We start from the raw sequence: 15701 nt of genomic DNA on the forward strand, positions 1-15701 counted from the left end.
TTCCTCCGCTCGAGCCTCTCCCCGCGGCGGCGGTCGCTTTTCTGGCTGCGGGGGGCGGCCCCGAGACGGTCTCCCGCTGAGGAGGCGCAGGAGAAGGGCGGGGCAGGCGGCGAGCGGAGCCAGCCGGCGAGAGTCGGCGCTCGCCCGCTGCCGGGGACGGGCCGCCCCGCCCCGCCGGCGGGTGCGCCCGGAGACGCGCGAAACGGCACGCGGGAGGCGCTCCGTGTTCTCGCGCAAGTCGCTGCCCAGTGTGAATCCCCAGAAGAACCGGGGTCCTGTCACATTTGCGTTAAGGGCGCGTAATTTCTTGGCGGTCTCCAAACGTTGGAGAGGAGTGTGCTGGTTTTGCGCCTAGAGCCTTGCCCCGTGGGTTTTACTGAGAGATTGTCCCCGTGAAAGCTTGCCGAGCTCATTTGCGGCGCTATTCGTATGCCTAAATTTAGGTTTAGGTTCATAATTTACACAGATTATAGTAGGAATTAATATCCAAATATTTTTTAAGATCTTAATGTAGGGTCTTGGCCCATTGACAGAATGGGGCCTATACTTCTGAAACAGTGTTATAAATATAAGAATATACGGAAGTAATTTCCTCATGAAGACCCACAAGGAGGGATGAGAATGCAAGCTACAATCCTGTTGGAAACTGTAATCAGACTTTCAGAAAATTTATCTGTGAAAGGTAAAGTGGGTAAGGGAGGGAATACTGTTTTGCTTCTCATTTTATAGCTTCTTTTATTTCAGAAGGTGTTAGCTATTGCCAAAGAGCTATAAAGCAAGAAAACCAGGGAAAAAAACCCAAGAGAACCAGGAAAAAACAATTACTCTCTAACTAGTGAGTACAAGTACCCATACTCCTTCTGCATAGGCAATCATCAATCTCTCTGGAAGGACTCTTTTCAAACATACTAGTCTCCTTAAAAAAAAAAAAAAAAAATCAACAGTTCTTCAGCCTTAATAAAAATATTTCTGTGAAAGAGTACTGCATGCTAATTTGTTAAGTGTCAATATCCAAGCTGTATCAAGGAAACAAAATGCATGAGGATACATGAACTATAAAAAGCCTGCAGATGCATCTTCTTTGTAAAGTGTACTGCAATTATAGTTCTGTTAGCATGTTCATAATAATTCTGTATTTATTGCAAAGCAGAAGTTTCTAGCTTAACCAAATGATCACTTAGAGACATAGAGGGCTGGGGGTTGGTTTTTAACCTTACTGCAAGCCTGAAGAGAGATAAAGTCGTGTAATCTACTGTTGAACTATGTCAGAGGATGATGATGTCAAGTGGCAAATGAACAACATAACATCTAGCATGAAAAGAAGCTGATGACTTTTTTTGCATAGTTTGTTACAGGACCTCAAGGAAGTAAGAGAAAGCTTATAATTTTGAAAGCAACAGCAATTGCATAAAGGAGACTGCATGCTGAGTATATAAAGGGGAATTTCTGTTGCTTAACACCTGAGGAAATAATTAAGTAAAATATATATAATTTTGGAAATTAAATATTGTGCCGTCCAAGGCATATACTGATAGCTATGCTACTTTTTAAGCCCAAAGTAATATGGAAAACAATAAGCTATTGAACGTAGGTCTGAAGAGAACCTGTGTTGTTATGTGGTTCCTTGTAATCTATTTTCCCCTTAGGTATTAAGCTATATATAATTAGGTATACAGCAAAACTGTGGTATTTTATAAGGTCAACCCTTGCTCAGGTTTCATATATGTGTGCACTGGGCAAATGGTTTCTCAATGTTACTGGCAAGATTATCACGGTAAAATGTCGCTTGAGTTCAAATCAAATGATGTGCAAAAAGGCTGCATCCCTATCAGATTGTTTTGATGATGGATAACTTAGATCTAAGAAGTTTTTGTTACTACTGTTTTCTATTTTGATATATTGACATGCCTTTGAAAACGTGCATTTAGATTTGGCCAAATACATGCAGGAGACTGGTCTTCCTGTGAAGATAACAGTCCTGACACCTATATTTATTCATCTCCCTCTTGTGTATCCTACACTTACAAGACTAGACGTCAGCATTTTTCAAGCTTTTCAGCATTATTGTCCTAGCTAAATATGTATTAGGGAAATAACAACAATAATATTATCTTACATAGGAAAAATTTCTCCTACCAAAGCAGTTTGCATATGCTTTTTTTTCCCCAAAGAGAGGGGAATGTTGAGTCATTGAAACAATACTAACCATCTAAAAGGTAATAAATGATGATAAAAGTCACAATGTAGGATGACATATTTTTCTCCGTAATTAAGTCTTTTCCCTTGAGCTTTGGCACTGTTTCATACTTATCTGTTATACCAACTGACTCACTGTTAACCTACAAACTAGATAAATGTATTCCACTGACCTCCAGAAATATTCTTTTTACATAGGCTTGTCTTGGGTATTTATTCCTCTCGACTAATCAGCCCTTTCTACTTTCATTATTTTTAAATTTATGTCACACATAAAAATTCACACTTGGAAACGTATTTATACGAAAATACTTGTTTACCTAGAGGTAAAAGAAGAACGCATTTTACGGCTTTCAGTCAATTACACGAACTAGCCACTTGGTGGCATTAGCCACTAAGTAAAATAAGGTTTTCCACTCGACTACACAGAAACCTACTTTCTTTTTGTTGTCTATATTCTGACACGTCAACAGCTGAAGTACACGCACAATAGCTTTCTATCAAAATGTGCACCGACTTTGACTTAAAGGGATTTTTTTTTAAAAAATACTTCCTTGCTTATCTGAAATGAAAGAATTAAGTTTGGTTCCCTTTATCAGTTTGAGCCAGGTCTGTGTAGGTGTTATGATACAATGACAACCTGCCACTTTTCTGAAAGGGTCTCCACTTAATTCAGTGCACAGTACAATTAAATCAATGGATAAAGGACTGCAGTAAAATCATTTTACCCACTTCAAGGGATGTGGGCCATCGCTTTATCTGATGCACACTATTGAAGTTTTATCTGATAAAAGTACTGAATTATTAACTTTATTGAGTTTTCTATATTTTTCACCATTTCTGGGTGCTTTTTAAAATTATTGATTTTTTTATATCAGCGAGATGTGATGAGATCCTATTATTCCATTTCATGGTGAGCAAAGAGCTTGCTGGCAAAAGCGTTGACCTGTAAGTGTTTTAGTTTAAGGCACTTTAGACCTAATTACACAATTTGTAATGTGAAACTACAAGATTAATTGAAATCTAGTACAATGCTCTTCCACACACTGACCAGTTTCTTTGCTAGCCAATCTCAATTCCACCTCTGCCCCACAGCTTTTTTCCTCTTTCCTTTCACTTGGACTAGCAACTAATTTTCCCACTCTTTTTCATCTCATCTCAGAGGTCCTTTCACAGACAATGCATTTCCAGCTTTTCACCTTTTTCTCAGCAGCTCTCGATTTGTCTCCTTCATGGCTTATAAACGCATTCTTTGTTCAGACCTGGTATGTCTCTGGGTTTTGTGGTTGCTCCGAGTTCAGCACAAGCAATTGTTCTGTAGGGATGATGCATGATGCACAATGCTGTTAGTTGTAGCAACATGCTAGTTAGTACATGCCCAGTAGCCCTGTGGTGGAACCATGTGGTGATGTTTGAGTATGCTCGGTAGGAAGGCTTGCAGGGATTTTAGCTCTTACTTTAGCAAGTCTCACCTAAATGCTTGCAGAGACTTTCAAAAGCTAATAAACTGGTCAGACTATAACAGAGCTGGTAAAAGGCATATCCAACATAGGAGAGTTGTGAGAAGAATAAGAGGGAGAAGATTGTTTCATACCAGCTTTCAAGTCCTATAAGCAGCAATCCTCACTTGACGAGCACAGGGGAACATCAAGCGAGGTGTAAAGTGACTCAGTCCAGAGATGCTATGGAAAGCTGCCTCCTGCAGAGCCAGGTTAGTACGTAGTCTCTGTGCAAGCCGGTACCTCCAAGGAAGTTCCAGACTTTGGGGGAACCTGCTGCACAGCACCTGCAGTGACCCAAGAAATACATCACTGACATACTCAGAGGCAAAATATCAATACTGCTCTACTGTATTGAGACAGTGATTCCTCCACCAACAAGAATCCAGCTGGAATGGAGAGCCAGTGGTTTGCGCAGAGGTAAGGTACGCTAAAAAGCTAGGCAGCAGCATCAGCAGCAGTTTGCCCCAACATACAGCAGCAATTCCTAGTTCCTGCAAGTTCATATAGGAGCTGCTGCCCAGTTACGGGCAAGCTACTTCTGATCAGCAATCCGAAGCTCAAATTCATGGCTAACCAAAAGATCTGATGATATCAATAAGACAAACATTAAGTAAGGACTTTGAATTTCTGGTAGCAGCATTTGGTGATGCTTCAACTGTAAATGTTGAATTAGGTGCACTGATTGCTATATAGCAAAAGAAGATTTGTCAGTCTGAATTTTAGCTTTGTAGCATTCCAGTGCAAACCACTCTTGTATCATCTTCCCTGCTCTTCCTGCTCACATTTAACTTGGTGGTAGAATGCAAAAACTGGTTGAAAAGAGGCCTGGGACTGGAAGTGTTTTGGCAATGAGAAATCAGGAATTTGTTCTAAGGCATGAAGATGAGGAAAAGCTGAAAATTATCTTTTAAAACAAATGCTTGCTGTAGTCGTACATTTGGCGAAATATTCTCCTTCTGCAACATATCACAGCGTGGTAGACTGTTTAAATTACTATGGCTTGAATTCTGTCTGCACTGAAAGATTACAAAGCAGGCCCACAGACCTCAGTATTAGCTTTCAGATATCCTCAGGTTATGTGGGGCTAGTACGTAGTTATTTCTTCGCTTAAAAATCAGATGCCAATTTTATACAACAGACACAAGTCCAATCAATTGTTTACCATTTGAGCTCAAAGAGCTGTCTAGATAAGATTTAAGGATTATTATTTTAATGGACCAGGAAAGTATCAATGGTATTCTCACTATAGTTTGATATAGTAGGAAGGAGCATCATAAAGAAAATGGAGTGTGCAAGAGGCACTCTTTAAATATTTCTTTTTGAGGAGCAAATATAAAACTGAAAGAGTAGATCTGCTTGATAAAACAGTACTACAGTTCCTACAGAATAGGTACTCTGAAGTCCTAAATCTCAGCATATCTCACTAGTGTCAAATGGGACAATTTACAGGAAGATAAAAGTGCTGGTAGCGATTCAGCAAACTGGTGTAATATGTTCTCCTTGTAAAACAAAAATTGCCTCATTACATGTGAATTTATTTAACACTTAACTAAGTTAAATGGTACAAGAATACCATTCAGATGCTTAGTTTAAAAATTTGTTTGCCAAGTCACCACATTTGCAGAAGATTATTAATATCAAATTAACGTGGTGCTGTTACCTAAAGCACAGTCAAATGTATCTTAAGCAATTATTTGAAAAGCTACATTTAACTATAATAAAATTTTATTTGGACCTCTTTAAAGATAAATGCATTGAATTTTACAATTTTCCATTAAAAATTAATAGCAGTCTAACTTTATAGAAAAGTTAAAGCAAAGAGCATTGATTGTTTGAGGCCACACAGTAAAAGAATGGCTGAGCTGGGATTAAAAACAAACCAAAAATGTTTCTGCAACCCAAAAATTAATGATGACACCAGGTTCACCTTTGAAAGGTCAAACCAACACCGCCAAGTAACTGGAGGAAAGAGCACTCACGTGTTCAGTAAGAACAAACTGCATCTCATTTGATTTCTTACTTATATAGGCATTTTTATTCCAGCCTACTATTTATTCCCTGCCTATCAGGCTACTGCAATCTGAAGGGATTTAAAAAGAAATAGGCTACAGGTGATTACTTCAATATTCTGACCAATATTTTCCCTCAATACTAGATTCTAATATCCAAGGCCATATGTAAATTCCTGCTGAGCACTTAATGCATCTAAGAACAGCACTTGTTTTCAGCCACTGCATAGCAAAGATCTAACTCACACTCTAGACTGGAGTCTAATCAAATTGCAGAGATACAGTTTTAAAGAATATTAGCTTTCTTTCAAAATCAGGTTTGCATTTCTGGATGAGATCTCCCCATTAGAAGACAAAAGCTACACAGAATATTCAACACGTCAGAAGCTTCCTCTTGTTTGAACAATAGCACAATGTTAATTCATGAATTTACAGGTCATGAGTGTGGGGCATTGAGAAAAACTGTGCTATCACTTTAAATTTTGTGAAGTCACATATCTCCTGCATACGGGCCAAAGGAATCTGCTTTTAATTTTAGTTAGAAGTTCAGTTAAGTTCTCTCTGTGCTAGTTGGCTTTTACTGTTGTTATTGGGAGCTATTGTTCTGTTATTTAAAAAAAAAAAAAAAGAGTACTGTCATGTAAGACCTCTAAGTTCCTACATTTTACAGTCATAACCTTTAAAATAGGCATAAGCAATACGACATGAGTGTGCTCTGACACCTAGTGAACAGGCTCCCCAAAGTGTATTAAGCCACTGCTAGGATAAGTGTTCTGTAATACTGTGTTGCAAAACAGAAGGCGGGGAGGGAGGGAGTACTAGGAAGGTGTACATAAAAGGACTGAAGAATTCTGGTATTAATATATTTGAAAAAGCTGGAAAATTATTTCCTGATAGTGACATTCATATGGTGTCCACTCTTATTTTGAAGCTACTATTGATCTTTTCCTGCTGTGGTATATCATATCACACACAGAGAAACTGCAAACCGAAGATAAAATGGCACTGTGAAATCCACCATTTAGATGCCAGTGTAACAAATGCCACGCGTGATTGCTGTTGGCTGTGTCCTATACAATATCTGCAATGCTAAATGGTAGCACTTGTGCATTGATGTTTTGCTGGTGTGGTTCCCATATGCAGAAAGCCTGCTCAATTTACGTCTGCTAAATTAACACAGGCCCAAAGTCCGTCAGTGATGTGCCAGTGTAAGAGGTGATGTTGATGGAGAAAGGATTAGAGCAGGCTGCTCTGCTTTCCTGATTAAACTTCATCAAGGGACCTGATATATTCATTCGGTATCTTTATAACAGTCATTTTTTTCATATTGAATTGAAGGGCAATGAAATGATACTGTTCTAATTATTATAGTACTTAGGGAATATCTTTGCTGTGGCTCAAGTCCTTCATTGACTGTTTTAGCTACAGTCACAAATGTTGGTCAAAATAACTGCTTCAGGATTTAGAATCAGGAGGCCATATGCTAGCTTGGTTTCCTAATGATTTTTGTCTTGAGAAACTTATAAACCCTTTTGCAAAAATTTAGATACATTTCAAAACCTGTCTAAATGCATAGTATAGTGGAGATGTGGCAGTGCAAACCTAGTAACTAGAGTAGGGTGAGTTTCCCTATTAAGTGGGGAAAACAAAAGAGCCACATTTTCAAACTTAGTAGCAGTGGTGAAATTGCCTTCAGTAATACCCTTTTGGGTTTTTCTTGCTTTTCACAAGATGTTCAGCATGCACTTTAGGGTAACTATGCAAAGGACTCGGCTACATAGGCATTATTTTCTCTTCTTCTCTTAGAACCATTCACTGCGTAAGCAGCTTATGAAATTTCTAAATCCTGCCCCATTTGCAGTACATGACAGGACAATAGGAAGCCTGGAGGAAAAGGCACTTGTGCAAGGCTCTGTGGCAGACCGACTGCAAAGTCACTTCAGGATACTGAAGCCTGCTCAGGACCATAGCAAAGAGATGGTCCAGATCTCTTTCAATGACATGTCTGTTGGTTTTGTTCCTATGACTCCCATACCTGTTGGAGCTTCTTGTATTTCCCATTCCTATGTTGTACCTTCTTTACTAGGACACGTCCAATTCAGAGAAAACATCCAGCGTACCAGGAGAGCAGGACTTCTGCTAGGTGCAAGTCTGTCCTGTATGCAAAGCACGCAGGCCAGCAAGCTGAGTAAGGAATAAGTGAGCTAGGAAAGACAAGAAAGATGGGAGAATCCTGCTGGGCCCCCAGGGAGTATCTGTGTAAAATAATCCAGACTGGAAGTATCACGTTTGAATCACATCTGAATGAGTCTCACTGAGGTGAACGTTAGGGCAGCTGCACAAATACACAGGGGGACTTTTGCTAGGAATTTTCCCCCAGTCTGTCTAGGGATCCTGGTACTGTCAGGGGGCATAAAAGTTGACATATTCACGTACACCCACATGAAAACCTTTCTCAACAATACCAAAAAATGTGAACTGTAATGAGGAACAAGCAGATTTCTTAAAATGTTCAGAGGGAGGAGCAGGTGAAGGGGGAAAGAAAAAAATTAACTTCCAAAAGGTAACAAACTCAGTTTGAAATGGGTGGAAGTGTTTCCATGAATATCAAGGCCTTTGGACTGCCCCTAAATGCATCATAATTGGATGAACACATTGCAGTAAGACAGAGTTACAAGGGTATGCATGGGATGACTGGAAGTAAATGGTTAAGTCTAAATTGTTTTGCAGACTCCTCCCAATTCCACAAAATATAACACCTTTGAAAAAAATAAATAAACAAAGAGTATAACATAGTGACTGTAAATTGAGAAGCACAATTTTTTTTAATGCCATTCTAGGCAATAAAAATAGACTGACCTTCCAAAGCTGCAAGGCTGACCTTTACAGTGGGGCACAGTTAACGGTTTCGGTGGTGAGAGGCCTGGAGCAACTGTCCCAGGTATTCTGCAATATAAAGCAATGGTAAGGGCTGTCTGGTGACCGCGGTTCAGATGACAGTATTCTTCAAAACAAGGGGGGTGTTTTTTTGGTTTTTGGTTTTTTTAGACCACCTTACCTCTTGGTCAAAGACAAATCCCCGGAGTTTGTAGTTTTGTCCACATACTACATAGAGCACTTAAACCCTAGCTGACATCATGTTTTTTCTACAGCGCAGCCTATCAGAAAGGAGCCGGCTGCCTGGCCGCCGTGTGCCCGCGGCGCGGCGGGAGGCAGCGGGCTCCTGCCCGCGCCGGCCCCTGAGGCAGCTGGGCGGGAACGCTGAGGAAGCCCCGCGGAGCGGCGTTTCCATCACGGCAGGGAGCTGCTGGGCCCAAAGGCGTCAGCCGGGCTGCTTCAGGCGGCCTTTAAAGTCACATTTTCCTCAGTTAAACCGCACCGAGCTTTAGTTTCGGGTGCCTGAGCCCCCTCGGTGGGCGGTCTCTCGTGCCGGTATGCACAAGCCGTATGTAAAGGCGCTGGTGGGGACTACAGCTGTAAAGGCAGGGGCAGAAGACCACGTCGCGCTCCCCAAAAGCCATGGGGTGCTCCGGGGCCCGGACTCGCGGACAGCTCAGCCCGCTCGCAGCCACTACAACGCCGAGGACGGCGGCCGCTTCTGAGGTGACCTCTCCCCCTCAGCCTGCGCTTCGCGGGGCGGGGGGGGGCCGGGGCAGGCCCGGCAGGGGTGGGGCGGAGAGTGGGGCGGGGCAGACCCAGCCTGGCCCGGCCCGGCCCGGCAGGGCCCGGCCGCCTCACAGCACCGCCGGGGCGGGCTCTGCGCTCTCGCGGGAGCTGCGCCGGCGCCGCCCGTCTCCGTGCGCGGCCGCGGCGGAATCAATAAAGTTTGTTTCAAAAAAAAGCAAAAAAAGGGAGGAAAAAAGCGGTCCCGCTGAGTCTGTCGCGGCTGCTGGCGAGTGCGTGAGCGACTGCCCGCTCGCGGCTGCCGCAGCAGGCGAGGGCGGACGGGCGGGCTGCTCCCGCCCCGCCTCGGCTCTGCTCGGCCTCGGCATCCGTCGCCCTCCGCGAGCTGCGCCTCCGCCGCTCTCCGGGCCCGCTCGTGAGTATGGTGGGACGGCTGAGGCGGGCACCGGTTCCCACAGAGGCAGGGCGGTGATAAGGGGCCTGGCGGTGACTCCCGGCAGCACCGGGGCGAGCGGGGAGAGTGACAGGTGTCAGGCTCCCCCCCCCCCCCCGGGGCGGCTCGGGCCGGGGGCACCTCCGCGGCTCGGGCTGCGGGCTGGGCCGCACTGTGGGACGGGGAGTTGCTCTGGGGTGCTGCCGGCGGCGGTCCCCGGCCAGGCGGGGGCTGGGTGCCTCCTGACAGCTCCCTTACACCCTTCTCCCTGCCCTGCCGCGCCTCGTCTCCTCTCTTCTCTGGGGCTGGGGAACATGTAAGCGAGACTGGCGGCGTGAGGCGTTCCCAAACGGCCGCCGTCCTCCCGCGGGTCGCCGCTGACCTGTGGGTTTTTGTCTGTGTTCCCTCACGGCAGGGCTCGCTTCTCCCTCCGCCAAGTGAGTCTCCTGGCCTGGGAGGAGCACCGGGCAGACGGCCGCAGCCATGCCGAGCGGTAAGGAGACGCGGCTGCTGCACCTCAGCGAGATGGAGAAGCTGGACAAGACCCTCTTCAGGCTGGAGCAAGGTAGGTAGGGAGCGGCGGCCTGCGGCCTCCTCAACCTCCTCCTCCTCCTCCTCCTCGGCGGGGAGCCCCCGGGACCGGGTGAGAGAGAAATGGCCGGGAGCTCGCCACTTTCTTCAGGCAGCAATGGAAAGGGAGCTCTGCCTGCGTTGGTGTTCTCGTTTTTTGGGAGTTTTTTTGCCTTTTTCTTTTTTTTTTTTTATTTATTACCTTGTTTTAATATGAAACCATTTCTGACATGCTTGCTTCCACTGCAGAGCTCTATGGGCTCCGGTTGCGGTTCAGTCTGGCTCATAAAACTCTTGAGAAATGAAGAGCAAATCAGCTAGGAGCTGTCAGTCTTCATGGGAATGTCCTTATAAGTCAAGCTCTCTAGTATTTATCTGCAATGTGTTATGCAACACATAACATTATATATTAATGTTATATAACACATAACACTATATATATATTATTATAATTTTGAAATATATCAGTAATACTAGCACTTTGGAAAGTCTAAGGTAATGTTTCAGCATATGGGATCTTTAGCACCTCTTAAATCTTATCTTGCCTGTAAGATTTCTTATAGCTGTGCTAGGTTAGTATTCTGGCCGCATACTTCTAAGAACTTGACATTGTTTTTCTCTGAAAGTGTTCTTAAGTCTCTTTGTAAAAAAAACAAAAAAAAACAAAAAAAAACCACAAAAACAAAAAAAAAAAACACAACAAAAAAAACAAAAAACCCACCAAAAACCACCCCACTAATTGGTCCACTATTATGCTGGTCAGCAAATTCAGACTATAAAACTAAAGCCATTGTCTTTAGAAACCATTGTTAATGATGCAACGATTTTTATTACTCATGAAATTTTGTGGGGTTTATGACTTTATGTTATTGATCTAGGAACCTAATATCAAAGTGATTTAGCAGAGGAGCAAGATTCTTGAGAATAAGAATTCTCTTCAACTGTATTGATTTAAAGATTTGCTGATAGTGTAATCTAAGAAAATGTCAGTAGTGAAGAAGTGCAGAGTTGACCATAACCTCCGTTATTAACTCATCCTTCCAGTTGTATAAGTTTTGTTGGAAGGAGTCACACAGAAGTGCACAGCTATCAAACATTCAAAGTGCCTCTGCTGGTAGCAGTCTCTGAGAGGGCATAGCTAATTTTGCCACAGCATTCCTGATGTTGGTGTAACTGTTACAGGAAATAAGATATCAATGGCATATATCCTTGTGATCTAATTTTAGTAATCCCTGTAATAAAATGTCAGGACAGTATTGGGGAGAGTGTACTTAACCTTCCAAAAGTGGTTTTTTTTTCCTGTAAGATTTTTTTTTTTTCAATCAAATGAGCTTCATTTTACCTGACAGACATTCAGATCCTAAAACCACTGCTTTACATGGTGGTTTTGGTGCAGTGGTGATCATGTTAATAAGAGAAACTGCAAGCTTGGTGAGACTTGCATTTAAATATATTCAGACATTGAATTCTCATATTAGAGTCCCCATGATGCTACTTAATAAGCAAGCAGCTTTTTTTCAACTTAAGATACTGGAACTTGCCTTTGTTCAGGGTTTTTTACACTTTATAATTCATTATCTGTGTATTAATAACTTTCTCTTTTTACAAATACTCAGGTTTCTTTTACTCCCAATTTTGTAGACTGCTAGGGCTAGTAGTAGGTGTGTTACTACAGCTAACTACATGACTGGCATGTAATTTAATAAAAGTTATTGTGCAAACACTTACACCTGTTTCAGTCACTTGAAAGGACCCTGTAATTAGCCATGCACATGATGGTGGCCCTCATACCTGCAAGTGGAAACCTATTCTGAAACCTCTTGACTAAACTGAATTTTTCATATCCAATTGAACAGACTATAGTATGGGTTTAAGTCCTAATATTTAAACTTAATTTTGTTCTCATTATCATGGGTATCTTAAGCCTAAATAGTGCTCTTTCTATGTGTGTGTGTGACCTGCAGCACATATACAAAACTCCCTTTGATTTGTTGAGCTCTCTGAAAGTTTAACAATTTGTTTGTACATTGTAGATTACACACAAGTATATATCATTTTACAGTTAAAAGCATAAGGAATTTAGCATTGTTTATTGAACCCTCAATGAAGAATGAAGGGATTTGAAATATCTTCTGTTTTGAAATGTGTTCCTATTTTTTTTCGGATGTTTTCATGGGTCAGCTTAATATATAGAGTTGGTAAACCTAAATACTTAAATACTGCATGAATCAAAATCGGCATAAAATTGTATGTAATCTGGTGATCGTGATGTTTTGCTGTATTTTGTTTTTAAGACTTTTTATATAGCAAAGAGGAACAAATTGGAAAGGAGATAAATAGTGCCATGTAAGTAAAGGAAAAGGACTATGTGTAAAGTGTGCAAAGAACAGTGTTAGGAAAGTAGGGAGAGATGATGCTGTAGAAATAGACCATTCTGCCAAAATTCTTGGCAGATATGTTGGTGCACTTTCTTCTTAACATAATATAAAATTATGATTTGTAATAACAGAATAGAAATATTTAGTCCTCCAGATAAAGTGATTTTATCTTTTTTCTTGAGGTTTTGAACTACAGTTCCGATTGGGCCCGACTCTTCAAGGCAAGCCCGTTACTGTGTACACAAATTATCCAGCTTCTGGAGAAGTATTTGATCGCCACAAGTTCAGGATACTATCGTGGCACAATCCCACAGGAAAAGAAGATGACTCTGACAAGTACTGCAAGCTGGATCTCCAAATTTCTGGGTCGTACCAGTACTATTTCAGTCTTGGGTAAGTGAAATCTATACTTACACCCAAATGGCAGTCTGCTCCCTTGGTCTACATTTTAACCTGGAGAAATCACTGTTAAGAATAAAAACATTTTTTCCATGCATTTTTCAAACTGCAACCGTGGGGCCTATCTGAATCTGCTAATGAAAGAGAGTAGCTGTGGTGGTTGTCTAATACTTTCTGTTGCAAAGATATTCTGGAAAATATATACAGAACAAAGTTGATGAATTTTCTGTAAACGTTGGAAAGGCGAGCCATTTTTACTTAGAATGCCAATGACTGAAAACTTGTATCTGAATGTTTAATTTGTACTTTCTTCATTGACTTTGAAGGTTGTTTTCGGTCTTTCTAGCACAGAGGTTCTGGCATTCTTTACTTCACGTTCTTTACTTCCTCCTTTGTCTCAACAGGACAAGCGCAGAGGAGAATGCCAGTATCTGTAATGATTGTAGTCTGGTATTCTGAGTTTCTGGAAAATGGGTGGTTAAATTCCCTCAGGCTTAAAAGGGCATTTAGTTCGGGTCTCTTCCCGAGGATGGTGCTCCAAATGGAGGTCTTTGTATCAAAGATGGGCAGTCATGCTTTCTTGTTTCTGACCATATCCTGAAAGGAGAAACCAGTACTCTGTCTCAAAAAATAACAAAGGTATCTCACTTTTGCAGAGAGTTTAAAGCTCTGTATCCCAACTGTATTCTTGTAAGCAACTGGCATAAGTCCAGTAGAGAGATGATGCCTAAGAGATGAACATCTCTTCAGTGTTTCCTGTTTTCTTCAGGTGCCCTGCAGTCCTGTTCCCCACCTCCCCCCAGCCACTGTACTGGGCTACTGTGTTTTTGAAATAGCTGTGCTTGTTGGATTCTCTTTCTGAAACTGACTGGTACAATGGGTGTTTACTATATCAATGAAAATTAATTTTTCCTAGAAATGAAAAAAGTGGTGGAGGTTACATAGTTGTGGATCCTATTTTGCGTGTTGGAGCTGATAATCATGTGTTACCTTTGGATTGTATTACACTCCAGACGTTCCTCGCTAAGTGTCTGGGACCATTTCATGAATGGGAAGATAGGCTTAAAGTTGCAAAAGAAACAGGTAATGCCAATACACATATTAAAGGATATATGTTTCTGTGTTTTGATCAAAACCCAAAGTTACACTGAAGAGCTTCAGTGTAAACAGCTCATTTGTTCTTTAGTTTGTAGACTAAGTATTTTCCACGAGATTCAATTTATTTAACAGATTAAGTCAGTGAAATGATTAAAATATTTGCAGAGGTGCAAAAATTCAGGGATTTCCTGGTATGGGAAACCACTTTTGTTTTACTGTTTTGATTTCAGATAGACTTGGAAGTTTGTAGAACTGACAGGGTGATTTTTTTTAAAGCTTGTGTTATGTAGAATTTCAAGGGGAAGATTCAGATTCATTTGCGCTGGTTAATCCAAACAATAGCTTTAAGTACATGTTATAACTGTAACTTATTATGCTTCTTTCAATTAACTTTGACTGAAACTTGTTTTTCTTATTTAATAAATGGCTTCTTATTATGTAGGTTACAACATGATTCATTTTACACCGCTGCAGAAGCTTGGACTGTCTAGATCATGTTATTCACTGGCTGATCAGTTAGAAGTAAATCCTGAATTTTCAAGCCACAATAAAAAGTGCACTTGGAGCGATATAGGAGCTCTTGTGGAAAAATTGAAAAATGAATGGAATATGCTTTGCATCACAGATGTAGTCTACAATCATACTGGTATGATTTTTGTGTGTGTTAATAACCAGATTGGTCCTAGAATCATATTTCATTATTTCCCTTAACTTTTCCCCCTTGCACCCATCTTTTAGTAGCCGTTTTAAGCAACCTAGTTGTCTCTGTCTTTGAATCTCTCAAATCCAGGTCAACTCTTTACAATTATAATTGATAGGTCTCCATAACAGATGTAAAAGATTTAGTATTGTTACTGAAAGAGTGAATAGAGCCCTTCTCAGAATTAATGAACTGTGCATATGTCTGTATTTTTATAATATGCTTATTTCTATGACCTGTGGTGTGCAGCTCCCACATAAATGAATGGAATCTGCATTATGAATTATTTGGCGAACATAAACTGAGTACTTTCTTGTTAAACAGGGTATTATTTTTGTAGCTGCTTAAAAGTAACTGCTCTAATTCGGATCTAAAATGCAGACAACAAACAGAATAGGGACAAGAGGCTAGGATTAAGCAATGGAGGAAATGTTACAGCTCAGTCTGTGGGGAAAGGAAGAAAAAGAGAGAGCTTTGTGTTTGGGGTGGGGGGGGTTAAGCATAGATACGCCAACGCATTGAAGGCTTTACTTCTCTTGCTTTTCGTAGCTAAAGTTGTCTGTTGTGCAGAGAGGGACGGTGGGTTTTCTTCAGTATGATCTGATGAAATTTAAATTATAGTACTTCATCATTTATAAGTTTGCTGATTATTTGGATAATGAGTTTATTTTGATTATGTTTATAATGCAGTTTTCATCTTATGCTGTAATCCTAAAGATCACAATAATTAGCATTCTCATAGCAGGGAGTACAACAAATGGTTCTGTATGTTGATGTTACAGTCCTCTGAGG

At 41.4% G+C, this 15701-nt stretch overlaps 1 protein-coding gene across 4 annotated transcripts in view; it reads left to right on the plus strand.

Moving 5' to 3' along the window:
- Positions 1-9006: 9006 nt before the first annotated feature.
- Positions 9007-15701, plus strand: part of AGL (amylo-alpha-1,6-glucosidase and 4-alpha-glucanotransferase) — a 43035-nt gene continuing 36340 nt past the window's right edge. For 2 of the 4 annotated variants that reach the window (XM_076337829.1, XM_076337826.1), the window contains exons 1-5: positions 9908-10080; positions 10180-10329; positions 12895-13105; positions 14028-14194; positions 14652-14855. In XM_076337829.1, coding sequence (XP_076193944.1) covers positions 10248-10329; positions 12895-13105; positions 14028-14194; positions 14652-14855 — 664 coding nt within the window. In that variant the 5' untranslated portion in view covers positions 9908-10080; positions 10180-10247. Of the gene's footprint in view, positions 9311-9460; positions 9747-9907; positions 10081-10179; positions 10330-12894; positions 13106-14027; positions 14195-14651; positions 14856-15701 lie in introns of those variants that run through there. The other 2 variants (XM_076337828.1, XM_076337827.1) reach the window with 2 other exon arrangements.

The sequence above is a fragment of the Aptenodytes patagonicus genome, chromosome 5 (genome assembly GCF_965638725.1).
Source record: "Aptenodytes patagonicus chromosome 5, bAptPat1.pri.cur, whole genome shotgun sequence".
Classification (NCBI taxonomy): Eukaryota; Metazoa; Chordata; class Aves; order Sphenisciformes; family Spheniscidae; genus Aptenodytes; species Aptenodytes patagonicus.